Source organism: Heteronotia binoei, chromosome 5, assembly GCF_032191835.1.
Source record: "Heteronotia binoei isolate CCM8104 ecotype False Entrance Well chromosome 5, APGP_CSIRO_Hbin_v1, whole genome shotgun sequence".
Taxonomy (NCBI): Eukaryota; Metazoa; Chordata; class Lepidosauria; order Squamata; family Gekkonidae; genus Heteronotia; species Heteronotia binoei.
In genome coordinates, this window is record NC_083227.1 from 26,492,381 (window position 1) to 26,519,304 (window position 26,924).

The 26,924-nt window shown below is 45.9% G+C and overlaps 3 protein-coding genes across 5 annotated transcripts in view; 2 read left to right on the forward strand and 1 right to left on the reverse strand.

The window, feature by feature from the left end:
- Positions 1-26,924, forward strand: part of LOC132571228 (zinc finger protein 345-like) — a 279,214-nt gene that overhangs the window by 224,687 nt on the left and 27,603 nt on the right. The window contains exons 1-6 of one of the 3 annotated variants that reach the window (XM_060237954.1): positions 6,284-6,413; positions 11,427-11,904; positions 12,143-12,254; positions 13,405-13,475; positions 13,674-13,800; positions 16,877-20,450. The exons of 1 other annotated variant lie outside the window; for it this stretch is intronic. In XM_060237954.1, the coding sequence (XP_060093937.1) occupies positions 6,328-6,413; positions 11,427-11,904; positions 12,143-12,254; positions 13,405-13,475; positions 13,674-13,800; positions 16,877-18,672 (2,670 nt within the window). In that variant the 5' untranslated portion in view covers positions 6,284-6,327 and the 3' untranslated portion in view covers positions 18,673-20,450. Of the gene's footprint in view, positions 1-6,283; positions 6,414-11,426; positions 11,905-12,142; positions 12,255-13,404; positions 13,476-13,673; positions 13,801-16,876; positions 20,451-26,924 lie in introns of those variants that run through there. One more of the 3 variants, XM_060237956.1, reaches the window with a different exon arrangement.
- LOC132571316 (gastrula zinc finger protein XlCGF57.1-like) overlaps positions 1-26,924 on the forward strand; it is a 397,476-nt gene that overhangs the window by 170,778 nt on the left and 199,774 nt on the right. The window lies entirely within an intron of this gene.
- LOC132571230 (zinc finger protein 420-like) overlaps positions 1-26,924 on the reverse strand; it is a 170,565-nt gene that overhangs the window by 135,558 nt on the left and 8,083 nt on the right. The gene's annotated exons all lie outside the window — the stretch shown is intronic.

Below are 26,924 nucleotides of genomic sequence, written 5' to 3' on the forward strand. Positions count from 1 at the left end.
AGCTACAGAGCAAAACTTTTATTCTGTCCATTGGCTGAGTCTCCTCCCTTAAGGAGGAAAGGGGAAAGGCAGAGCCAGGCTCTGAATAACACAGAAGAATTATTGAGCAAGACTCTCTTCCTTCTATTGGCTGAGGCTTCCCCCCCCCCCCCCCAGTCCCCTGGGGACAGAAGGAAAGAGCCAGAGCTTCCTTTACCCCCTTCCCTGGAACCCATGGGAGAGAAACAAAGAAAGCACCTTTAAGACCAATGTGCTAACATTTTAAGCATGTTTTAAGTATTTTAAAAATATTTAATTGTTTGTCTGTGTCCTTTATAAAGTTTGTATCTCTGCTACCTAATCTTAGATAGGTATACATACGGCCTGCCTGATGTGGCCCAGCCGAACTTGACACGGCCTGGCCCAACAAGATCTCATTTATGTCAGATCCAGCCCTCATAACAAATGAGCTTGACACCCCTGGTTTATAAGTACTGCCCACCCCGCTTCATACAATAAAAAGCAGTTTTGAGGGGTTCTTCTGCTGCATGGGGCAGAGTTTTGTGCAGTTTTGGTTGCAGGAAATGCCAGAAGCAGAAGGTCAGGATCAAAGTACGTCCTTTCCCCACAGACTTGCCGGGATGACAAAGGAGCCAGCATCTGCCTGTTTGCTGGATTCCCTGTGGATCCCTTTAAGGAGCAGGGTGCCCCCCTGGCACCCTGTGCAGAGACAGCTTGGGAGACTCCTTTCTGGGGGAATCTGACTCTCCTGGCCTGCTTTTCAGCCAGGACCATACCTGTACTACCGGGCTAGAGTTCCAGCCACCAGTTCGATTAAGTCCACTGCTTTTATGTCAGGAACAGATGCCCAACACAACTTGTCTTCTTTTAGGTACTGTTCAGCTTCTGCTTCTAGCCTACTAGGGAGCCCCATGGTGCAGAGTGGTAAGCTGCAGTACTGAAGTCCAAGCTCTGCTCACGACCTGAGTTCGATCCTGGCGGAAGCTGGGTTCAGGTAGCTGGCTCAAGGTTGACTCAGCCTTCCATCCTTCTGAGGCTGGTAAAAGGAGTACTCAGCTTGCTGGGGGTAAAGGGTAGATGACTGGGGAAGGCAATGGCAAACTGCCCCATAAAAAGTCTGCCACATTGCGCTGGGACATCACCCCATGGATTGGTAAGGACTTGGTGCTTGCACAGGGGACTACCTTTATCTTTTTTCTTTTATTTGCAATTTTTTTATTAGTTTTAAGTATAAGAAAAGAAATAATAGGGAAATATAGAAGAAAAAAGAGTGGGGTACAACAGAAAAATAGAAAAGAAAAAAAACCCCACTAAATATTTCAGTTATGTTTCCACACAAAAAAAAAAACATACCAAATTTTTTCTACCAGCAAGACTTTGAGTTATAACTAAATATTACCATCAAATTCTACAGCCCTTTTGTAATTCCCCCCTCTCTAATACAATTCTACTACCTGTGGTGTAAATCTAAGCTATTTATCTTTGATGCAACAAGGATCAAATCACTTATCAAAATGAGAATAACAAGAAGAGAAACAAGAGAACAAAACTAACTGAATAGTTTTAAAAGTATTAAAGGTAAGCCTAAACAAGTAAAATGAATACACACTCTTTATCTATAAAGCTGACTTATTTGCTTCCAACCAAAGCTGGAAATAAAAGCACATTAATTTGTCTGTGTCAATATAAACCAATTCCAAAGTTAGAGATCAGGAGCAGATCTTTAATATCATATAATATCTATACATTAATATGAGTTGAACATAACCAACTATTTATGTAAGTTAATTATTAGTTAATTATTCAGGAATTATTTAGAAGCTTTTAGAGACACTATCTTCAGCTATTATATTACTTTAAGAAGAGGAGACTTGGTAAACATAACGACCTTATCCCCCATACATATTTATTTTTGCCTAAAAAGAAAATAATACAATCTCTATGAGTCTACTGGGTTACCCTGCTTGAATTATAAACTATAAAACCTACAAATTGTAAAATTCCAGCTTCTACTTCAAAATGACATATCAAGTTCCAATTACATTGTACCATTGATGACCAAATAGGAAAACACAGTTTATAATCCCTTCTTTTTAAAAGTTTTCCAAGGTTTTTTTTGGGGGGATGCAATGTATGGCTTCTTCCATCGGCACACTCATCTGTTCTGCTAGGAACAAAAAGGTCCACACACTGTCACTTCCTCTTACAACAGCTTTAATAAGTCGTGATTTCCGGTCTTCTTTTGTAACTGTGTGTGTCTTCTCCATCTTGATTTCATCCTGCACATTTCCAGGCAATTATTCACTTTTTCCAGCTCTTTCGACAACTCTGGGATCTCTCTGCATTCCTGCTCATATAGATTTTCAATGCTGTCATACTTCAGAAGGAAGCTTTCCACCCGTTTTTCTATTAACTCTGCTAGTAGACCAATTCCATGCTTTATAGAAGATACAGTAGCAAAAATTTTTTTTTCTGATCTGCTTCAGTCATCTTTCCACAGAATTACTCAGTCGAATAGCAAAGGCCAATACATAGCTCAGAGTCCCAGTTAGTTTATCCTCCTGCTCTACTCCTGTCATGAACTTTTTCCTTACATTCCAGTTCAAACCGCATCAGTTCTGCTCCCCCATCAGATAAACTTCTCTTAAGAAAATATTCAGCTTTTATTCAGACTATTATAGTAAGTGTTCCAATTGTAGCTTATTTAATTATAAACCAAATCAATTCAAATATCTGCATTCAGTCCAATTAAAAAAGTCAGAAAAAAGGATGCCAAATCTCAACAATTTGTTCTCCTTTTGGAAGCCTTTGTTGTGGGGGAGGGGAAAATCACCCTCCTTCCCCCTCCTTTTGAACAGTCCCGTTTGGTTTTACAATAGGAATTCCATTAGTCGGTTAGGTTGTAAAGTAGACTTACTTGCATGGTAGAATTTCAAGGTGGCACCCCTCCAACTGCCCAATTTTTTGGGGGGGGGGCGCTGGAGACAAGCTCTGCAGACCCCACTGACGACAAAATGCTGAAGCTCAGAAGTCCTTTACCTTTTTTTTCTAGCCTACTACTTTGACTTTTCATTCTGGTTATTCTGCCTCTCAGACCATTTTGAAGGCAATTCATCCTCAATTCATTTTGAAGGCAATTCATCCTCAATTCGTCCTCCTTCCTCTCTCCAGCTGCCATTTCCCAATTTCCATTTTGCTTCCAAGGGAAATGCATTCGGTTCTGAAAAGCTCCCTAGCATTCAGTCAGCAGCAAGGCCCATTCTGATTGGTACTCATCATCCAATAGAAAGCCAGCCTTTTTAAAGCACTTCTTTTACTCAGGCTCCTCTTTAACCTTTTTGTGTTACTTTCTCTTCTCTCATTGGTTCCATGAAAATCAGCTGGTTGTGGTGGTTACATTTTCTGAGCCACTTCAGGCTCCTTTTCTCTGGCAGCTCATGTGGAGCCTGGGGAGACTGTGTGGTGGAGTGGTCAGAAGGCTGAGACATTATACTGGGCTGAGGTGGAATTCTAGCAGGAACTCCTTTGCATATTAGGCCACACACCCCTGATGTAGCCAGTCCTCCAAGACCTTACAAGGCTCTTTTTTGTAAGCTCTTGGAGGATTGGCTACATCAGGGATGTGTGGCCTAATATGCAAAGGAACTCCTGCTAGAATTCCACCCCTGGATGCCTACACTCATCCCGCAAGCTTCATAGCCTGGTCAGGTATCTGAAAGTGGGTCTCCCAAATACCTGACCATGCTATGAAGCTTGTAGGATGAATGTAGGCAGGCAACACTCTCAGCCTAGTAGGGCTGCCAGCTCTGGGTTGAGAAATATATTGTATAGTGAGTTCAGACAGCTCTGAATCAACAAAGAACACTTTATTGCAAGAAGAAACAGTCACAAATAGAACAGACACTTCACTTATTATATACACTGTTGCTGAGTTAAACATGCCACCTTTAGTCAGTGGCAATCCCTCCTATTGGTCTACTCCAGAATCCTTCATTTGCATCTCTGTGTTACGAGTTGTTGCATGCCTAGCATCCTGACTGGCCAGTTCTTCCATGCTTCAGGATCCTGGTTTGCAAGGAGTGCCTGCCTCAAGCTCAGGCAACAGAACCCAGTAAAATGCAATACATAACACAGCAAATACATAACAAAATACCTGAAGAGACTGCGTGTGGAACCTCAGTAGGGCAGGGTTTGGGAGGGAGTGACCTTTGCAGAGTATAATGCCATATAGCTCACCCTCCAAAGCAGTCATTTTCTCCACATGAACTGATCTCTGTTGCCTGGAGATCAGTTGTAATGCAGGGAGATCTGCAGCCACCACCTGTGGAACAAAAGACTAATAGCACCATGTAAATACTATCACAAGAGCCCCTTGGTGGCGCAGAGTGGTAAGCTGCAGTACTGCAGTTGCTCTTGTCACAGGCGGTGGCTAAGTGGCTTAGGCTGAGTGGCTGAAGCTGAATCCAGCGAAGACAGAGGTCCTTTGCTTGGGTCGTTGTGGCCCAGGAAGGGAAATCCCCCTGCCAGTCTTTGACGGGGCACCGTTGACAGCGGCGCACAGGGTCAAGAGTCTGGGGGTACTATTGGAGCCTTCATTGACAATGGAGGCTCAGATAGCAGCCACTGCCAAGTCTGCATTTTTTCTTCTTAGGCGGGCGAGGCAGCTGGCTCCTTTCCTGGAGCACGACGACCTAGCAACGGTGATTCATGCTATGGTCACCTCGAGGTTGGACTACTGTAATGCCCTCTACATGGGGCTGCCCTTGTGCTGAACCCGGAAACTGCAGTTAGTGCAGAATGCCGCTGCCCGGCTGTTATTAGGGCTCCCAAGATGGGAGCACATTCGACCGAGGCTTTGGGATCTGCACTGGCTGCCAATAATATTCCGAGTCCGGTACAAGGTGCTGGTCGTTACCTTTAAAGCCCTATATGGCCTAGGACCTGCCTACCTTAGGGACCGTCTCTCCCCACACGTTCCCCAGAGAGTACTGAGATCGGGTTCGCAAAACCTGCTAGTAATCCCCGGGCCAAAGGAGGCCCGTCTGAAATCCACCAGGGATCGGGCCTTCTCGGTAACGGCGCCTTACTGGTGGAACCAGCTGCCGGAAGAGGGACCTGCGGGACCTAGGGCAGTTCCGCAGGGCCTGCAAGACAGTCCTCTTCCGGCTGGCCTACAACTAATTGACACTGAGAATTTTTGGATGGAGCTAGAATGCATTCTGACAGACCGCTGGTTTTTATGTCCTATGTTTTATTAATTTATTGTTTTAACTGTTGCTATGTAATTGTTTTTAAGCCAAACCTATGTAAGTTTTATATGTTGTAAGCCGCCCTGAGCCACTTCGGTGGGAAGGGTGGGATATAAATCGAAATATAAATAAATAAAATAAATAAATAAAACCTGAGTTCAATCCCAGCAGAAGCTGGGTTCAGGTAGACAGCTCAAGGTTGATTCTGCCCTCCATCCTTCCAAGGTTGGTAAAATGAGTGCCAAGCTTGCCGGGGGTAAAGGGAAGATGACTGGGGAAGGCAATGGCAAACCACCCCGTAAAAAAGTCTGCCATGAAAACGTCATGATGCAATGTCACCCCAGAGTCGGACCAGGAGCAGGAGGAGCCTCAACCAATAGAGAAAATCAAGGTTTTGCTCTGTAGCTCCTGAGCGATTGAATAAGCCTGGCAAGGCAAGCTGAGATGCAGAAGGAAGCAAGAGAGAGTGAGAAGGAAGCAGACAAGAGCCAGTTGCTCAGGGGTCTGATAGAAGCCCTCCAGGGGCTTGATTTGGCCCCTGGGCCGCATGTTTGACATCCCTGCACAGAGCAGGGAGGGGGTTACGCTTTTAAATCTTGAGAGAGAGAGAGGAATAAAGGAAGAGGGAACAGGAGGAACAAACATTTTCCGTGCAATCCTAAAACTGCTTTCCTGGGAAGAAACCCCACTGAATCCGAGGTCTGTGGTGAGATCTGCTCAGGCTGGCGGAAGGGAAGCCGGCTGGAGTTTGCCTCCAATCTCCCCACTCCCCACTGCCATTCGCCGAAGGCTAACAGCTCCAGATCCCGCTGGCAGTCCCGCCCGGTGGCGAGTCACTCGCGAGCACCCCCGGCGAGCTGCATCATCTGGCAAGGCTGAGGGCAGCCTGGCTGAAGTGCGTCCGGGTCTGGGCGCAGCGCCTGGTGGAGGGGAAAAGAAACTTTTCTCCTTCATTCGTCTGCAGCACCGAAAGGGTTAAAGCGAGAGAGCGGCTTCCTCGAGGGCCCAGGAAGGCGGGGACGGGGGGAGGGAGAGAGGAAATGGTCTTTGCTGGGGTGGGGGGAGGCTTTGTTATTGAATGGCCAAAGAGACCAAAGAGGGCTCCAGATGTGCAACAGGAGGCAGAAAGCTTTGCAGGCGGATCCCGAGGAGGTTTACTCACAAGTAAGTCAGGGGGGGGGGAATGAGCTTTTCAGTACTGGAAGACAGAAATGCTGCTGTGTGGGGTTTTTTTTTACACGGAGCTGGTATTAAAATGCAATAAATAGTTTTTAAATGTCTGCTCCTATGTAGACAAAAGTCAGGCCTCCCACTGGCTTTCTCTGCTGCCCTTGGCACAGCGGATCCTGCCCTCTCTTTGTGGCGCCTGTGAAGGTAGAACGAGGCGTGGGGACATGAGTTGGAGTGGGTCAAATCCTTCCTCAGAGTCGGGGACCAGACCCAAAGAACAGCCACTGCATTTATCGGTTTGGGATGCCCAAGTCACATATACAATACACATATACAAAGTTTTCCCCCACCACTCTTCTGTCTTTACATGAAGCCCTTAGGCCCAATCACAGAATCATAGAGTTGGGAGGAACCTCCAGGGTCATCTAGTCCAACCCCCTGCACAATGCAGGAAATTCACAAATACCTTCCCCTAAATTACCCAGCTTGCTGGGGAGAAAGTGACTGGGGAAGGCAATGGCAAGCCACCCCGTAAAAAGTCTGCCATGAAAACGTGAAAGCAACGTCACTCCAGAGTAAAAAACGACTGGTGCTTGCACAGGGGACTGCCTTTACCTTTTTAAAATTTACAGGATCCGCATTGCTGTCAGATGGCCACCTAGCCTCTGTTTAAAAACCTCCAAGGAAGGAGAGCCCACCACCTCCTGAGGAAGCCTACTGCACTGAGGAACTGCTCTAACAGTCAGGAAGTTCTTCCTAATGTTGAGCCGGAAACTCTTTTGATTTAATTTCAACTTGTTGGTTCTGGTCCTACCTTCTGGGGCCACAGAAAACAATTCTACACCATTCCCCGTATGAAAGCCCTTCAAGCACTTGAAGATGGTGATCATACCTCTCAGCCACCTCCTCTCCAGGCTAAACATTTGTAGTTTGGGACTTGGTTGTCATCCATCTGCAGACGGTACATAGCTGTTATCTACATTTTGCAGTTATGCCCTAGAGCAGGGGTGGCCAAACTGGCTCGGGAGCCGCATGTGGCTCTTTCACACATATCGTGTGGCTCTTGAAGCCCCTACCACCTCACTGGCTGGCTTGGAGAAGGCATTTCTCTCTTTAAATCACTTCTCCAAGACAAGCCAGCCGGCAGCTTGGAGAACATATTTAAAATTAAAGTTGCTTTCTTTCCACCTCTCCCTCTCCACACCTCTCTCCCTCCCCCCCTCAAACATCTGACGTTCATGCCTTGCAACTCTCCAACATCTAGCATTTATTCTATGCGGCTCTTGCATTAAGCAAGTTTGGCCACCCCTGCCCTAGAGGTCCCGAATCACTGCTTAAGAGTAAACAAATTGAAACAAAATCCTGGAAAGACAATGCCTACTGGGAAGCTGCAAGTCTTGGGTTGGGATTTTGGTTTTGGTATTTGTGTGTGCTCGTGCAGTTGAATCTCTGGAAGCCATGGTGACTTCTGGTGATCCCTAGCGGGGCTAGGACATTTCAGAGAGCTGGCTTGGTATTTGCCCGCCTCTGCATCCCTCTGGTATTCCTCAGAGGTCGTCCTTCCAAATATTTACCAGGGTTGGCTCTGCTTAGCTTCTGAGATCTGATGAGATTGGGCTTGCCTGGGCTATCTAGGTCAGGAAAGGAAGGTAGAAGTCTTGAAGGGCATTTTGCTCCCTGCTTTCCATGGAGGTCAGCTGACCCTTTTTGTTGTTCAGTCACATAGTCGAGTCCGACTCTTTGCGACCCCATGGACAAAGTCACGCCAGGGCCTCCTGTTTTCCACCATCTTCCAAAGTCTGCTCAAATTCATGTTAGTTACATCAGTAACACTGTGCAGCCATCTCATCTTTTGCCGTCCCCTTCTTCTTTTGCCTTCTGTCTTTCCCAGCATCAGGATCTTCTCCAGTAAGTGCTCCCTTCTCATTTGGTGGCCAAAGTATTTGAGCTTCAACTTCAGCATCTGACCTTCCAGGGAACAGTCAGGGTTGATTTCCCTGAGGACTGACTGATTTGATCTTCTTCCAGTCCATGGGACTCTCAAGAGTCTTCTCCAGCACCACAGCTCAAAAGCATCTATTCTTCTGCGCTCGGCCTTTCTTATGGTCCAGCTCTCACAGCCATACGTGGGGATACCATCACTTTGACTATACAAACTTTTGTTGGCAGGGTGATGTCTCTACTTTTTATTATACTGCCCAGGTTCGCCATAGCTGACCTTTGGAGACTTCTTTAAGAGCCTCAGGGTTTTGCTGGCCCCAACAGAATTGCTGGAGAAGCAAGTTAATGCCGCTGCCAAAAAGGCTTTCTTCCAATTCAGCCTGGCCTAATCTTAATACAGCCGATTTGTCCACTTGGATTCATCTCATGGTGACATCAAGACTAGACTACCGTAATGCCCTGCACATGGGTCTCCCCTCAAAATGAATTCCGGAACTCCAGTTGGGGCAGAATGCTGCAAATTGACTATTATCATCAGCTAGGTGGAGTATGCATATTAATACTATCCTGCAGTGAGTCCACTGGCTGCCCATCAATTACCAGGCTCAGTTTAAAGGAGTGGCTATCCCATATAGAGCCCTTCATGGCCTTGGAGCCTCATCCTCGCAAGACAGTCTCTCCTTCTAGGTTCTGCTACAGCAGCTTCCCTCATCTGAGCAGGGACTTCTGCAGATCCCACCTTGCAAAGGGGCACAATCAGGGCTTTTTTTTGTAGCAGGAGCTCCTTTGCGTATTAGGCCTCACACACCCCTGATTTAGCCAATCCTCCTGGAGCTTACAGTAGTTCTGTAAGAAGAGCCCTTCAAGTTCTTGGAGGATTGGCCACATCAGGAGGGTGTGGCCTAATATGCAAATGAGTTTCTGCTACAAAAAAATAGCCCTGGACACAAACAACTACATGTCCACATGCCTTCTCCTTTGAGGCCCCCACCTTGTGAAACGGCCTGCCTGAGGAGATCAAGAAGGCTTCTATTCTCCTAAAGGTAAAGGTAGTCCCCTGTGCAAGCATCAGTCGTTTCCGACTCTGGGGTGACGTTGCTTTCACAATGTTTTCACGGCAGACTTTTTACGGGGTGGTTTGCCATTGCCTTCCCCAGTCATCTGCACTCGCCCCCCCCCCCCCCCCCAGCAAGCTGGGTACTCATTTTACCAACCTCAGAAGGATGGAAGGCTGAGTCGACCTTGAGCCGGCTACCTGAATCTAGCATTTGCTGAGATCGAACTCAGGTCGTGCGCAGAGGGCTCCAACTGCAGTACTGCAGCTTTACCACTATTCTCCTGCCTTTCCACAAATTGATCCATGTGGGCAGCTGTGTTGGTCTGAAGCAGGGGTGGCCAAACTGTGGCTCAGGAGCCACATGTGGCTCTTGCACACATACTGTGTGACTCTTGAAGCACCCACTGCCCGGTCGGTGGATTTGGACAAGGCATTTCTTTCTTTAAATCCTGTCTCTATGCCAAGTCAGCTGGTGGTTCAGAGAATGCATTTAAAGTTAAAGTTGCTTTCTTTCCCCCTCTCCCTCATCTTCCTTCCTTCCTTCCTTCCTTCCTTCCTTCCTTCCTTCCTTCCTTCCTTCCTTCCTTCCTTCCTTCCTTCCTTCCTTCCTTCCTTCCTCTCAAACATCTAACATTCCTGTCTTGTGGCTCTCAAACATCTGACATTTATTCTGCGTGGCTCTTATGTTAAGCAAGTTTGGCCACCCCTGGTCTGAAGCAATAGAACAAAGTTAGAGCTCAGTGGCAGCTTTAATACAAACCAAGTTTTATTCAAGGTATGAGCTTTCATGTGCACATGCACTTCTTTAGATACAATAACAAAGAAATAGAAATAGCAGTCATACAAATAGAAGGTGGGCAGTAAATTAGGATACACAATAGTGAAGACATAAGAACATAAGAGAAGCCATGTTGGATCAGGCCAATGGCCCATCCAGTCCAACACTGTGTCACACAGTGGCAAAAAAATTTATATATACACACACACTGTGGATAATAGCCACTGATGGACCTCTGCTCCATATTTTTATCTAAACCCCTCTTGAAGGTGGCTATGCTTGTGACCGCCACCACTTCCTGTGGCAGTGAATTCCACATGTTCCTGTGGCAGTGAATTCCACATGTTAATCACCCTTTGCGTGAAGAAGTACTTCCTTTTATCCATTTTAACCTGTCTGCTCAGCTATTTCATCGAATGCCCACGAGTTTTTAACAGATTCAAAGAATAAGCTTGCAAAGCATTCAGGGCAGTGCTGCATTTCCCATTTGCTGTTTTCCTGGGGGTTCGTTGCCTGTACCTGTTCATCCAGGCAATGCCCTCTGTCCTGACCTGGAGACAGTTTTAAGGCCCCTCTGCCCCTTCTGCCCCTTCTGCTCTACTGGCTGCTTGGATGGAGCTATTGCTTAACACTTCTGGCCAGTTCAGAGGATGGCTGAAATGGTTAAGTGCCTTACCAGCTGCTTTGTACCAAGTTCCAGTTTATGCTGACACGAGCCCCTAAGGCAGATTAATATGCAGTCCTAGGAGGCTAAGATCATAACATTGACAACAGTTTTTGAAAGTGCCAAACAGAGATGGTTTACTTTCCTGAAGGACCAAATAGGCACACCCAGGGCTTTTTTTGTAGCAGAAACGCCTTTAATTTATTTACAGATTTATATGCCGCCCACTCTGCAAGCGGACTTTGCATATTAGGCCACACCCTCCTGATGAAGCCAATCCTCCAAGAGCTCACAGCCGGCCCAGTACTAAGAGCCCTGTAAGGTCTTGGAGGATTAGCTACATCAGGGTGGTGTAGCCTAATATGCAAAGGAGTTCCTGCCACAACGCCCTGGGCATACCTATGAAATCTTGATATGTACAATGACATTAATCCTGATCTGCAAACTGAACAAGAATGCTTGTCCAGATTCACTGGGTCACTTTGTCTTTTGAACAGGGTTGGTGATGCAGCTCCATTCTCTTTTAGTTTCTGTCTTTTTGATATGTTTTCCTCTCTTTCTTTATAGCTATGTGAATAAGAGTATCTTTCCGCAGTTGGATGTGACCCAAGCAGAGGGAAAGGAGATGGAAGAGCACAACTCAGGAGGACCTGGAACTGTCAAGAGATCAAGGAAAGATCCCCATCCCATTCAAGCAGGGAGTGGTACTGAATTTTGGGAAAGAGCTGTGCCAGCCATAGTTCAAGACAGCATGGCTGCAGATGTTCTCAGCCATTGCTTCCGGCAGTTCCACTACAATGAGGCTGATGGACCCCGAGAGGTTTGCAGCCAGCTCCATGGACTTTGCAGCCAGTGGCTGAAGCCAGAGAGGCACACCAAGAAGCAGATCCTGGACCTGGTGATCCTTGAGCAGTTCCTGACTATCCTGCCCCAGGAAATGCAGTGCTGGGTCAGAGGATGTGGGCCAGAGACCAGTTCTCAGGCGGTGGCCCTGGCTGAAGGTTTCCTCTTGAGTCAGGCAGAGGAGAAGCAGGAGGCAGATCAGGTGAGAGGCTTTTCTTCACAAAGTTCAAGGAACGACCTTATGCGAAGGCTTCTTGGTCAGATATTTCTGCCTGTAGAGAATTTGCTCAGGTGGAAAAAACCGCAACTCTGATTCTTGCCCCTGTGGTTGAACCAGCAATGCTGATTGATGCAGGGGTTACAAGTCTGTGAGTGGGGGAAGATATGTTTCCTCAGCCTGTTCTATTCCTTCTCTTACCCATCTCCTTTTCTGCTTTCAGACATGGGGACCAGCAGTGAAGAAGGAAGCAAAGTTCTCTGAGGAAGAAGGATCTCCCTCAGAGGGGCAGAGAGCTCAGGCCCAGGAGCATGGCCAAGATGGTCTCTCATGTGGTAAGGCTGTTTTGTGGCCAGATGGGACAGAGGCACCCAGTGAAGTTGTTGAGTGGAAGGATTGGGACAGGAGAAACACAAGTTCTTGGATTCAGTGCCATAGCATGTAGTGATCATAGGGTTGCCAGGTCCCCTCACCCGTCTGCCGAGGGGGGTGGAGGAGTTGGGAGTATTCCAGTGATCTCCCTGAAATGATGACATCACTTGGAAGTGATGTCATCCTTTTGGGGGCTATCTGGATTTTGGAAAAACTTTATGGTTAAATTGAACTTAAACCATAGAGTTTGCCAAAAATCAGAGTGTTCCCTTGCACAATGTCCTTGACAAAATGATGTCACTCCCTGGGTGACATCATCACTTTTAGGACATTGCACAGTGATGTCACTGTTTAGGAGAGGGGTTTCCCCCATTGGCATGCTGGTCCACAGCAGAGAGGAGCCCCTGAAACCTGGGGATCCCCCATTGGGACCTCGGAGGCTGGCAACTGTATGCGATAGCCATTCCCTTCAAAGGTGATTAGACAGATTCTAAGAAGGCAATTCTATTCTCATTCACATTTACTAAAATATTTCCATGTCCCCTTCCTTCCATTGGTGGGACTCAAAGCAGCTCAGAAAGGAAGACCAATCTGGGTTCAGTTGTTAGCCATGGCAAATGAATGGAACCTCCATGTTCTGGGGTAGCATACCTCTGAAAAAGCATTGCTAGTGGCCAACATTTGTCTTTTGTGCCCCTGCCCAAAGGCTTTCCAGGAGAACCTTATGGGCCACAGTCATAAAGAGGATAGTGAACTGTGGATGCCAGCCTGTAGCTGATCACCCCATGATGTTTGGGGGTAGCATGTGAATTGGATGTGATGTCAGGAGTCAGACGTTAGCAGATGTTCTGAAAACCCATCAATATTACCCTGGAGTTTTCATATATGCCAGTTATGTCTTGGTTTTCAGGCTTACCTGGTGCTTCTCTTCCACTCCTCCCACAATTTTCTAGAAATCATTGCAGATTTTGTTGAATGTGCCTATGGCAAGCTTTCCCTGCCCTGGGAAGGAGGGTGCACAAAGCAAGATTCCAAAAAGCAAACGAGTGATTCAAACAATGAGCAAGGGAATCTACGCTAAGACCCTTTCTTCCTTCTTTGTTTCTGTCACAGGCAGTGGACAGGTGGTGTTCAGCCATCAGCTTGTCAGAAGTGTGGAAACAGCTGCTGTACCTCCAGTCCAGGTAGGGAAGATGAGCAGGGGACAACCTGGTTTCTCTCCCGCCCCCCTTCACAGAAGGGTTTTTGCTAAGGTGTCCAAGGGGAAGAGGCTCTGAGTGCCACTCCCTTTGCCCATCACAAGCTCTACATTCTGCCCCCCTCCCAGTGTGCCTTCTCTGCCTGGCATGATCTCTGAGGAGGGAATCTGCTTTTTCTTCCAGTGTCCCTTTTCCTTTGAGGAGGTGGCCGTGTATTTCACCGAGGCAGAGTGGGCCCTGCTGGATCTGAGCCAAAGAGTTCTCTACAGGGAAGTCATGCTGGAGAACTATGGGAATGTGGCCTCTCTGGGTAAGAATCTTCCATGGGTGCCAAAGGTGCAAATTGCTGCCATTGGGATGAGGCATGAATCAAAACATTGAACATAAATACATCATTTTCAGGCCTGCCCCACTGCTTGTCCCCAGTAATAAATAAATAATAAATATTCATCATGTGTCAAGTCCCCGGACTTCCAGTTAACAACGCACTCAGTGATCATTTAAGAGTTTTTATGGAAATAGTGGAACCTCAGGGCAAGAGGCTCCTTGCGAAAACTGACAATGGCAGGAATGTATCCCTTCATATACCTTAGGTTAGCTGTTACATTTCAAAGCAAAAGGCACCAAGTTGCTCATCCCTCCCCGCCCATAGTCATATTCCCATGGTGCAGACATAATCCCTGGGAACCAGACACTGACCTTGGCTCCCTCAGAGACTAGGAAGAATGGTACTTGCAGGGCTGGTGCGTGGGAGTAGGCCAAGTAGGTGGCCACCTCCGGTGCCACTAGGCCTAGGGGTGCCATGAGGCACCTCCTCTCCCCGCTGCTGCTGCCCCACGCCCAAAGACACTCAGGCCTCCACACGCCCGCCCACCTCCCCTCCACACCCAAAGACGCTCAGGCCTCCCTGCGCCTGCCTCCCCCCCCATGCCTGAAGATACTCAGGCCTCTCCATGCCCCCTGCCTCCCCCCCACCCCGCACCTGAAGACGCTCCCCGCCAGCACTCAGACCGACCTGCCCCTGCTTCAAAGGAAGCTGGCTGGCTCCCTTTAAAGCAGGAGAGGGCCGGACTGAGCACTGGTGGAGCACGCGCGCAGCCCGATGACGTCACTTCTGGTGACGTCATTTGGCCATGCGCACTCTGCGTTGGGGGGCCGGGGAAACGGACCTTGGCCTAGGTGCGCCAGGACCCCTAGTGCCGGACCTGGGTACTTGTGCTTGGTACTGAAAAGAGATAGTGATAGCAGGCAGAAGGAGTGCAAGGGAAAGCAAGGCCTAAGGTTACTTATAGGGCATTGAGCAATACAGTAAACAATGACAAGACACCCTCTTGACAATCATGGTCTGGGAGAGTGACCAAACCCACTTGGCTGGCTCAGGGGGAACTGAGGCCAATGTTGTGGCCATTGCTCAAAGCAGAGAGGGTGTCCTGGCCTGGAGCCAAGGAGGGGCTGAGAGACTCTCAGGAAGGCATCTGCTACCCAAATGAGTCACACACATCTGCCATGGTAGCTGGCAAAAGAGCATCCTTCTATTAGCAAAGAGAAAACACTTGTATTGTGGAGTACTAATTTCTGAAATCATGAACATATGAAGCTGCCTTCTACTGAATCAGACCCTCGGTCCATCAAAGTCAGTATTGTCTACTCAGACTGGCAGCGGCTCTCCAGGGTCTCAAGCTGAGGCTTTTCACTCCTTCCTCATCTTCTAGCACTGGGCCAGGAGAGGGAGAATTACTGGCGGCCATGTTTGGAACCGATCTAGTAGCAGGGTGACTGACCTCCACTCTGTCCGACTTGAAGAACTCTGCAACTGATTTTTTCTCCTTTGAAATCGACCTTTTTTTATTCTTGGTTTGCTGTCCCATTGAAAATTACTCGCAAACGCTGAGTCTGATGACGTTATTGATACGACGTATAGGGGGCTGGTCAGGAGCTCCTTCAAAACGCTTCTGCCATGCACCAGCGATGCTCCGCCCCCCTCAGCTTTTCACTCCTACTTGCCTGGACCCTTTTTAGTTGGAGATGCCAGGGATCGAACCTGGGACCTTCCGCTTACCAAGCAGATGCTCTACCACTGAGCTACCATCCCTCCCCTAAACCTACCCAGGGCTTTTCTTGTAGCAGGAGCTCCTTTGCATATTAAGCCACACACCCCTGATGTAGCCAATCCTCCAAGAGCTTACAGGGCTCTTAGTACAGAGCCTACTGTAAGCTCCAGAAGAATTGGCTGCATCAGGGGTGTGTGGCCTGATATGCAAAGGAGTTCCTGCTAGAAAAAAAGCCCTGCACCTACCCACCCACCCCAGTTCTGTAGGCAGGGGGGCTTAGTTCAGCTTGTCCTCTCATTCTCCTTCCATGGTGGCTTGGGGGCATGGGGGAGTTTGCAGCACCCAAAAGCTTTGTATTTTTACCCTGGGGCCTGGGCTCACAGCATAGGTGGAGGGAGTGGGGTAAAGAGGTAATCAGAGGAAATCAGCATTTGTCTTCAGAGCCAGTTTGGTGTAGTGGTTAAGCGTGCGGACTCTTATCTGGGAGAACCGGGTTTAATTCCCCACTCCTCCACTTGCACCTGCTGGAATGGCCTTGGGTCAGCCACAGCTCTGGCAGAGGTTGTCCTTGAAAGGGCAGCTGCTGTGAGAGCCCTCTCCAGCCCCACCCACCTCACAGGGTGTCTGTTGTGTGGGAGGAAGGTAAAGGAGATTGTGAGCCACTCTGAGACTCTTCGGAGTGGAGGGAGGGATATAAATCCAATATCTTCTTCTTCTAAAGAGGTAATCAACATTTGTCTTCAGTTGTTACCTAGATGCCTTAACCCATCCCCACCCCCCAAACTGGTATCCTTTCTACAAACCACAGTGATACACTTTAAGTTGTGAGGTTAACTTTGAGAAGAAGAATTGCAGCTTTATACCCCACCCTTCTCTCTGAATCAGAGACTCAGAGCGGCTTATAGTTTCCTGTATCTTCTCCCCCCACAACAGACACCCTGTGAGGTGGGCGGGGCTGAGAGGTCTTGGCTTCTCCCTTCCCTGCAGCAAACATGTTTAGAGAGGATAGAAGTTGCACCAAACAAAATGGCACCCCCATGAATGAGGCTTGCCTGATTGGTGGCCTGGCTTCTTGCCTGGGTGGAGGCTGGACATCTTTCTTGATTCCAGCACCAAAATTAGGGGATTCCAGGGGTTTTCTTTGGAAAAAAACCAAGAATGAAGTGATTGAAGGGAACTTTAGAGATGGACCACACAAGCAGGCAGGAAGCCAATCTTAATGTGCATATGATTGTACAGTGTACAGCAGAAACCAGCCCCTAAGGATGGGATTTCAGGTGCAAATCAGACCTCCGTGTGTGAGTACTAATGAGATGTTGCTCTTCATTCCAACAGAACGTGATCAGAGGAACGAGAAGGATGAGGAACTGCATTGTCTATTACAAGATGAAGTTAAGACTGAAGACTTGAAAGGAAACTTCAGGAATCAAGGCAGACCCAAGTGGCAGAAAGGAAGCCATACTGTTGAGAAGAGGGTTCAACCCATTTCTTCCCAAGGGGGGGATTTCCATGAACTTATTCACATGGTGGAAGAAACATACAGGTGCTTAGAGTGTAGAATGGACTTCTCAGATCAAAGCCAATATAATATCCATTTGCAAATGCATAGCAAAAAGAAGACGCATCAATGTGAGTGTGGAAAGAGATTCCTTTGCATAGCAGAGCTCCTTAAACATCAACAAACACATCCAGGAGATAAACATAGTCACTCAGATTTTGTTGAGATTTTCTCACAGATATCAGACCTTATTAAACACCAAAGTATTCATTCAGGAGAGAAGCCATTTATCTACTCAGAGAGTGGAATGACATCCTCTAATGGAAGACAGGGAAATCTACACTTTTCAAGAAACATTATAACAAAGGCATTTAAATGCTTTCAGTGTGGAAGGTACTTTAAATACAGATCACAGCTGCTTGTTCACCAAAGAACCCACACAGAGGAGAAACCATATGAATGCTCAGAATGTGGAAAGAAATTCAGTCAGAGCAGCCATCTTCAAGAACATCAAAGATCCCACACAGGGGCGAAACCTTTTGAATGCTCAGAGTGTGGAAAGAGATTCAGTAAGAGTAATAATCTTCTACAGCATCAAAGAACTCACACTGGGGAGAAACCTTTTGAGTGCTCAGAGTGTGGAAAGAGATTCAGTGGAACTTGTAGGCTTCGAAAGCACCTACGAGTCCACACAGGGGAGAAACCTTTTGAATGCTTAGAGTGTGGGAAGAGGTTCAGTGAAAGTGGTAATCTTCAACAACATCAAAGAATTCACACAGGGGAAAAACCTTTTGAATGCTCAGAGTGTGGGAAGAAATTCAATCAGAGAAGCCATCTTCAAGAACATCAGAGAACCCACACAGGGATGAAACCTTTTGAATGTTCAGAGTGTGAAAAGAAATTCAGTAAGAGTTACAGTCTTCAACAGCATCTAAGATCTCACACAGGGGAGAAGCCTTTTGAATCTTCGGAATGTGAAAAGGGATTCAGTAAGAGTGGTGGTCTCCTACTTCATCAAAGAATCTACACAGGGGAGAAACCCTTTGAATGCTCAGAATGTGGAAAGAGATTCAGTAAGAGTAACAATCTTCTTCAGCATCAAAGAACTCACACAGGGGAAAAACCTTTTAAATGCTCAGAATGTGGAAAGAGGTTCAGTAAGAGTGGTAGTCTCCTAGTACATCAAAGAACCCACACAGGGGAGAAACCCTTTGAATGTTTAGAGTGTGGAAAGACATTCAGTCGGAACAGCCATCTTCACAACCACTTAAGAATCCACACAGGAGAGAAGCCTTTTGAATGCTCAGAGTGTGGAAAGAAATTCAGCCAGAGTGGTGATCTCCGACTGCATCAGAGAACCCACACAGGGGAGAAACCTTTTGAGTGCTCAGAATGTGGAAAGAGATTCAGTAAGAGTGGCCATCTTCAACGTCATCAAAGAACCCACACTGGAGAGAAACCCTTTGAATGTTCAGAGTGTGGAAAGAGATTCAGTCAGAGCAGCCATCTTCACAACCATTTAAGAACCCACACAGGTGAGAAACTTTTTGAATGTTCAGAGTGTAGAAAGAAATTCAGGCAGCTTCACAGTTTTCAACAACATCAAAAACTCCATATAGGAGAAATAATTTGAGTACTACTAGTGTGGGAAGAGATTCTATCAGCATCATCAAGGAGCCCACAGAGGTGATAAACCTTTTGAATGTTCAGCATGTAGGAAGAGATTTGGTCAGATTGGCCATTGCAACAGCATCTAAGAACCCAAACGGGAGGAACCTTTTGAGGGTTCAGAGTGCCAAAATAACTTTTGTCAAGGTTGTGACTTTCAATGTTCCTAAGAACTTACACAAATGAGAAACTCTCATGAGAACAACATTCAGAACTCTTTATACAGATGTTGCTTTAAGAATTACTGAATAATAATTACATTATTAAAAAATCTCTACTGAATCTTAGGGTTTCCAAGTTTCTGTCACAGACACTTGACCCAAACAAGTGATAATCAGAGCTTATCTTTCTTACTGAGCTAGATGTTACACTACTTTTAAAACAAAACCACATGGTGAGTGCTTAGGAAAAACCCTAGTCTTGCATGCACTGTATTTAATAGCACTTTTCATTATGAAGTTCATTCTGGGAGAACATTATACACATGTGTTTGTTCACATGGGCTTTGGATGTAGGGTGTCTCCACATATTCGTTACAACAAATAAAGATACAAAACTGTGGGGTAATACTCCACAATATCCTTTTACCTCCATATCCACTGATGATGGCCAGAGACTCTAAAAACATGCTGAATGTCACAGACTGGGAAAATATAGATTTACTTTTATTCAGCTTCCAGAACATCACAAGGAAGAGTTCAAAGTCGTTTCATTCTTTTACAGTTTAAAAAAATTATGAACTGCACAACAGGACTGAAACCTGTGCAGTTTTAAGATCTTTTAAGTTTCAGCTGGATGGATGTGTCACTGTTAACAATTAACAACAGGCAGTGAACTCTTCCCCCCCCCAACCCTACACTAGACTGGTATCTTCAGGTTCCCCTTAGACGTTGATTAAATTGAACAATGAACCCCTGCAGCCAAAAAATAGCATGTGGTTCTGAATGCTTTCTATTTTGGGCAGGACCACGGAATGTCTAGCTCACACAGCAAAAATTGATTTTCCATGCCACCCCAAAATGAAACAGTGTTGCTTGGCATTGCCCACCTTGCAGGGTCAATGTAGCCAAAATATCTGACATTCCATCTTCTTAGATACAGACATTCCAACTTCTTAGATTCTTACTGGCTTGCAGAATCTATATAACACCATGTAACTTTTTACTATCATTCCTATATAGGGATTGTATATTACTAGTAAAATTACTTTACACCATGGCAAAGTCCCAATGAGCATGTATTTGTTTGAATTTCTCAACAATGGTTATAGTGAGTTTGCCCCTTCCATAATTTGAAATCTGTATCTAGATGCTCAGAAGTTCTCCCTAGCTATGGTTAAGCCTCAGATTACATATGAAGAGTCTGTTTACATGGAATTTAGGCTGTTATCAAGCTACACAATAGCAAGACACTACAAGATCTCGATCCAGCATGAGCAAAAATTAGCAACTAATGTGCAATGGTGCCTTTATGGTACAGCCTCTTTCCTTGTGAATGGATTTTTAGTTGTGTTGTGCATGAATCCTACCAGGTAGGGCTTTCCCGCATGGTTACGTAAACACTTTTTTCCTGTTGAGTGTTCTGTCATAGAGCACAAACATCCACAGCCTGAAACAGCAAGAGGCCAAGCATCACTTGCAAACGTTTGTTTCCTTTGTTTATAGAGACATCTGCGTTTTACAACATAATAGTATTTGTATACATTGTACCTTACCATGAATAAATTGAAGCAGTTATAGAAAATATATTTGTGTTTTCTTTGAAGTTCCAGTTCTAATACAAAGGCATATTCATCTCTCACTGTTGGCCTGGAGGTGGCAGCAGAGAGTCAGCCCCAGATGTGCTGGGAGAGAGAGGTTGGACTCAAACTGAAGAAGGGGACTGAAGAAGTGTGCAAATGAGACAAAACTATTCTGGATGGTGAAAACCAAGGCTGACTGTGAAGAGCTCTGAGAGGATCCGTCAGGAACAAGTCCCTGACAAGGTTCCTCTTCGTAGTTGTAGGATTCTAAATGACATTTGCCCGACTGATGTTATTACCCTGCTATTATTATCTTTGCTGATTAACAGGCTATAGCAGGTATGTCCAACAGATAGATCGCGATCTACCAGTAGATCACGGAAGGGTCAGAGGTAGATCACCAGCCCCACTTGGTCTCATGGTTTGCTGGACAGGTGTTTGGAATTTTTTTATGATTGTTTGGTGTGGTGGTATTTGATTATTGGTGCCAGTATGATGAATTCTTATTTTTACTTATAGAACTGCACGTGCGGTTTTGGCATCATCCAGAGGTCTTCAGTTCCTGTTGATCTTTAATACTTTGGGACAGTGACAGTTTTGGACCAAATTCAGCCAGTGTTAACTTAGCACCCCAGCCACCCCAGTACAACGAAGATGAGTGTTCCAAAGAAGAGCAGAACCTACCACTTTCATGATGAATGGGAAATGGACTACTTCATCATGGTGAAAGACAAGTGTTGTCTACTTTGTAACGCTGCTGTATCCTTGCCCAAAAAGAGTGATCTGGAGCATCATCATAAGGCTCTGCATAGCAATATTTGTTGATTTGCTGATTTTCCACCCAAAAGTGAAATTCGTAAACTGAAGCTCAAAGAACTTAAATCTGAATTGGCTGCATAGCAACAGTTGATGGCGAAGCCAAGGTCACATTCGGTCAATGCAACCATGGCATTCTTCAAGGTCAGCAACCTGATTGCAAAGAAATGCAAACCTTTCAAAGAAGGAGAATTTGTAAAAGATTGTTTTCTTGAAGCAGCAGACAATCTTTTTGAAGGATTTAAGAATAAGAGATCATAGCTGCTGTTCAAGATGTACAATTGTCAAGAAACACCGTCGTGCAGCGAATAGAAAAGACACAACTGAACAATGTTGGAGGATGTTTCCGTTTGTGTTGCTTTCTCACTCCAACTGGATGAATCTACAGACATAAGAGACATAGCCCAGTTACTAGTCTTTATCCGGATGGTTTTTGAAGACTTCAGTGTTAAAGAAGAACTACTTGGAATGATTTCTTTAAAAGGGAGAACTACCGGTCAGGAAATATTCAGCTGTTTCCATTCTTTTGTGACAAAGTGTAATCTTCCATTGCATAAACTCATTTCCATCACTACTGATGGAGCAAGAGCAATGACAGGTGAGGTTAACGCTTTCATAGGCCTCTGTAGACAGCATGACGACTTTCCAGATTTCCTTTCTTACCACTGCATCATTCACCAGCAAGTTTTGGCAAGCAAGAGACTCAATGCAAAGACTGTTGTGGACATCACTTTTAGAATTGTAAATTCTGTTCATGGAAGATCACTTCAAAGACAGCTTTTCAATCTTACTCTTGATGAAGGGTCAGTGGAAATCATTTTGCACACAGATTTAAGGTGGCTAAATAGGCACAAATATCTGCAAAAATTTCGTGATTTGCTGACTGAAATAAGAAGGTTTTTCAAGGAGAGGGGAGATCACAAAGCAGAGTTGGAAGATGAGGAGTGGTTATGTGATCTGACATTTCTCACTGACTTTACAGGTGAACTACGTGATATGAACATTGAACTACAAGGTAAAAACAAATGCATTGGCAAGACGAGTACAGTTTCATCCTACAAGAGCAAATTTGAGTTAATGATGACTGACCTTGCAAACAACACTTTTGATCATTTTCCTAATACACACGATCATCTGGGACAATATCCAAATTTTGTTTTTCAGAACGAGAAGTATGTGACAGAAATCTGCTCTGTTATCCAGGAATTTGAAAAAAGATTCTGTGACTTCCAAAGAATTTAAAAAGTTGTCATACCCATTCAAAGCAGATATGGAGATTAAGGAAACTGCAGTTGCTATCAGTAAAAATTACTCATTGAACAAGGCATCTCTTCAAAACAAAATGGTAACCCTTAAAAATGGCATTTTTCTCAAGACCCGTGCTGAGCAAGAATCGTTTTGGAAGCTAGTGCCTAGAGACAAATTTCCCAACTTGAGAAGTTGCAGTGAAGCTGTACACTCCTGTTTCAGTTCAACTTATTTGTGTGAATCTGTGTTTTCCCATCTGAAAATGACAAAGAGTACACAGCGTTCCAACATGACAGATGAACATCTCCAGGATTCCCTGAGACTGGCCCTCACGCAATATTCACCCAACTTCAAAAAGCTGGTGGATGAAATGCAGGCTCAGACGTCTCACTGATTAGCAAGAGCGAAGTTTTACAGATTGTGCAAGATCAGCCTGGATCAATATTTGACCTACATTTAACACAAATGACTCAATAAAAGTTAAAGTTATTAAGACAGTTAAAGAAAGTTATAACAATAAAAATTTAAGAAAAACTGTTTGCAGTTCTTTCTGGATCTTCGTCTCTTTTGTTTTTTGCTTATTTTGCTTACCAGTCAATGACAGAAGGTGCATTGTAAATGGGGGGGAGCAGTGGAACCCAACTTTGGTGGGTTAAAATCTAATTCAAAACTAATTTGAAACTTAATTTTCATGGTGGTAGATCACCAGCACTTTTGTCCAGAAAAAATAGATCACGACCTGTTCGAAGTTGGACATGCCTGGGCTATAGTAATTGCAACGCATTTTAGATCCCACTTGACACTAACCCTATTGTGTAAATGTGTTTCTAGTTACTAACACTCACAAGATCTCCTGTTGAAACTCTCAGCAGTTGGTGAGATGTGGGATGCAGACTCACAGGTGCAATGTGGCTACTGGGAGACACATGTAATCGCATCTCCCTGAACAATGCTGATAAGCGCCAACCAGGGCTTTTTCTGTAGCAGGAACTCCTTTGCATCTTAGGCCACACACCCCTGATGTAACCAATCCTCCAAGATTGTTTTTGCATGAAAAAGTTTGTGGGGACACTGTAAGAAGAACCCTGTAAGCTCTTGGAGGATTGGCTACATCAGGGGTGTGTGGCCTAATATGCAAAGGAGTTCCTGCCACAAAGAAAGCCCTGGCGCCAACTGAAGGGCAGACTTGGCCTTGACTACTACGGCCTGGGAAAGAACTGTTGTTTTATTGTAATAACTTTCGGTGGGTGCAGGAAAATGAATAGCCGTTGCCCCCCTCTTCTGTATTAGTTGGTGACTTTTGATTGTGCCCCGTCTGGCAAGACCTTGGCCAGGTGTTCACTTGCCATGTATTGTTTGCTTTAAGTTTCATCATTAAACTTCTTTTGATCCCACTCAAGAAGTCTTGTGATTGAACCTGGGCAAAACCTTACAGGGTCTCCACAAACTAGATGAGTGGACAACAATGAGGCAAATGAAGTTCAGTGTTGTTGAGTGCAAGGTGATGCACATTGGGACAAGAAATTCCAAATTCAAATATACACTGATGGGGTCTGAACTTGCTGAGAAAAAGGGTGGGGGGGAGATCTTGAAGTTGTATTGGATAGCTCAATGAAAGCGCCAATCCACTGCACTGCAGCAGTGAAAAAGTCAAATTCTATGTTAGCAATTATTAGGGAAAATAAGCGGCCACTATTATAACACCCCTGCATAGAATTATGGCGCTGCTCATCTGGAAAACTGTACAGTTCTGGTCACCATATCCAAAAAAAGGACATTGCAGAGCTGGAAAAAGAACAGAAGAGCTGGAAAAAGAACACCAGATGATAAGGGGGTTAGCGCATCTTCCCTGGGATGAAAGGCTGGAGTTGAGGATTTTTCAATTTAGAAAAGAGGAAAACCACGGGGGACAACGGTGGACTGGCCAGGGTGTCAGCTTGCCCAATGGCAAGTGGACCCCCTTAAACATTAGACCATATGTTAAAAATGTTAATGAATTGAAAATATAATAGACATTCCAGTATGATTACTGTAATGCAATTAAAATTCACACTGTATTTAGGGTTGCCAGCCTCCAGGTGGGGCCTGGGGGTCCCCACTTGGCAGAGATCTGGAGAAAATGCAATCTATATTTACATTTAGTATCTACTGTATAACACCAGTAATATGTGCAACATATGTACACTGTAATTACTAAAATATATATGCATTTATTTTGCAAAAGCTTTAATTGTACTTTTTTTCCACTTATGTATTTTTTAAAATTTTTATTTCTTACAAAAATTAAATGATAAGCCTTATCGTTGTGGGTGAGCCTCCTATGTCTCCTGGCAACCAATAGCTTTAGACCCAGTCCACCACTGAGGGGGGACATAATAGGGGTTTATAAAATTATGCGTGGGGTGGAAAGAACTGACCAAGAGAACTTGTGAACTTAAGAGGAAAGAGCCATGGAAAAGTTTTTCTATTGTGGCAGCTGCATACAGAGTTTCAAATGGAGAACTTGACCATTTGAAACTCTGTAGGCAGCCTGCCACAACAGAAAATCTTTTCCATGGTTCCCTCTTAACTTCACAAGTGTTATTGGAGTCTTTTGAAAACTTTAATGATTCTTCTGCAAACTTTAATGATTCTTCTGCAATTCTTCTGAACAGATATATGAAGCCCTTAGACTTGAGAAAGGCATACAGAAATGGGAAACAGTAGCAACTCTCCTGTAGTCTGAAAGGCTTCTGATGTAGACCAGGGGTCTAACACCAATACTCTGTATTTGTAAAACCAGCTGTTTTGCTATAAGTCTTCGCAGATCTGAGGGCCTTTGTTTGTACCGTAAAGCATTTTGAGACAAATTAGACAACCAGTGCAATTGTTAACTAGCTGCTGATTTGTGTATTGTACAATTTCATAATATAGTTGGAATTAGTGTGCACATTGTTATGTTTATTGTCTTAAGCTCCACCTAGAAGTTGCGACTCTAGGCCAGGCAACAACTACTGAATAACTTCATACCACCTGACTTGGGTAACTCATCTAGGACTGGCTGCTGGCATAAGCTATACTATGGAAGTCAGTATGGTGTATTGGTTAGAACTTCAGAGCAGGGTCTCAGATAGGGTTGCCAAGTCCAATACAAGAAATATCTGGGGACTTTGGGGGTGGAGCCAGGAGACATTGGGGCGGAGCCAGGAGCAAGGGTGTGGCAAGCATGACTGAATTTAAAGGGATGGCCCAGACGCCCCCTCCTCCCCGCAGGAGCCACCGGAGGGGGAGGGAGCAAGGCCAAAAGCGGCCAGCCCTGCCAGCCAGCCTGCTGCCCCACAGCGCCCCACTGCCACTCACCGGGCCCTGTTTATTGTTTATTTCATCCCCCGACGCACACACGCATGACGCGGGCTGCCCGTGGCCGGCTCTGCCTCTGGTCTGGATAAGGCTGCGCTGCTGAGCCGCCCCCACTCCTTCTCTCTCGCCTCTTCTCTCCCTCGCCCCCTTCGCCTGCCGGATGGAAGAAAGGAGGACTGAGCCGCCCGCCAGCCCACAGGAACGCCAGCCATCCGGAAGCAGCAGCAGCAGTTGGTCAGCAGCAGCAAGGCTGGCGGGGACGCGCCCGAACCGCTCTCGGCGCCTCCTTCTCCGCGGCTGAAGGGGGCTCGGAGCCCAGCCCAGCCCAGACACCCCTTCCTCCCCACGGGAGCTGCCAAAGGGGGGGAGCAAGGCCAAAAGCGGCCAGAGGGCGGCCAGCCCGGGACAATCGCCGCGGTCCCGCCGCCCCTGCCACTCACCGGGCCAAGCTCCTTGGCGCGGTTTTCCCCCTCTCCCCCCGCTTCCGTTTTTTTGGGGAGCGGGGGAAGAGGGTGGAAATCCTGGGGTCCCCCGCCAGGGTGGGAGGGTTGGGAAGCCTAGTCTCAGAGATCCAGGTTTTAATCCCTTTCTCACTGTGGAAATAAATGCACCTGCTGATGTGACCATGAGTTCTTACAGAGCTGTTCCTCTCAAGAGCTGTTTCTGGGAGAGCTCTCTCAGCTTCACCTACCTCACAAAGTATCTGTTGTGGGGAAGGGAAAGGAGACTGTAAGCTGCTCTCCTTTGAGTAGTGAAGGGTGGGATATAAATCCAATCTTTTATCTTCTTCTTCTTCAAAGAAGACCATCACCCAACAAAAATAGCGCAGCAACTTAGCAACTGTGATTCATGCAATGGTCACCTCGAGACTAGACTACTGCAATGCCCTCTACATGGGGCTGCCCATGTCCCGGATCTGGAAACTACAGCTGGTGCAGAATGCAAAAGCCAGGCTGTTACTGGGTATCTCTATAGGGGAACACTCTTCCCTCAAAAGACTAGTCTGGTACCATGGAAAAGGTGATGGCAGGCAACCTTTTTTCTCAACATCTCATAGGATCACTCCTCTAGAC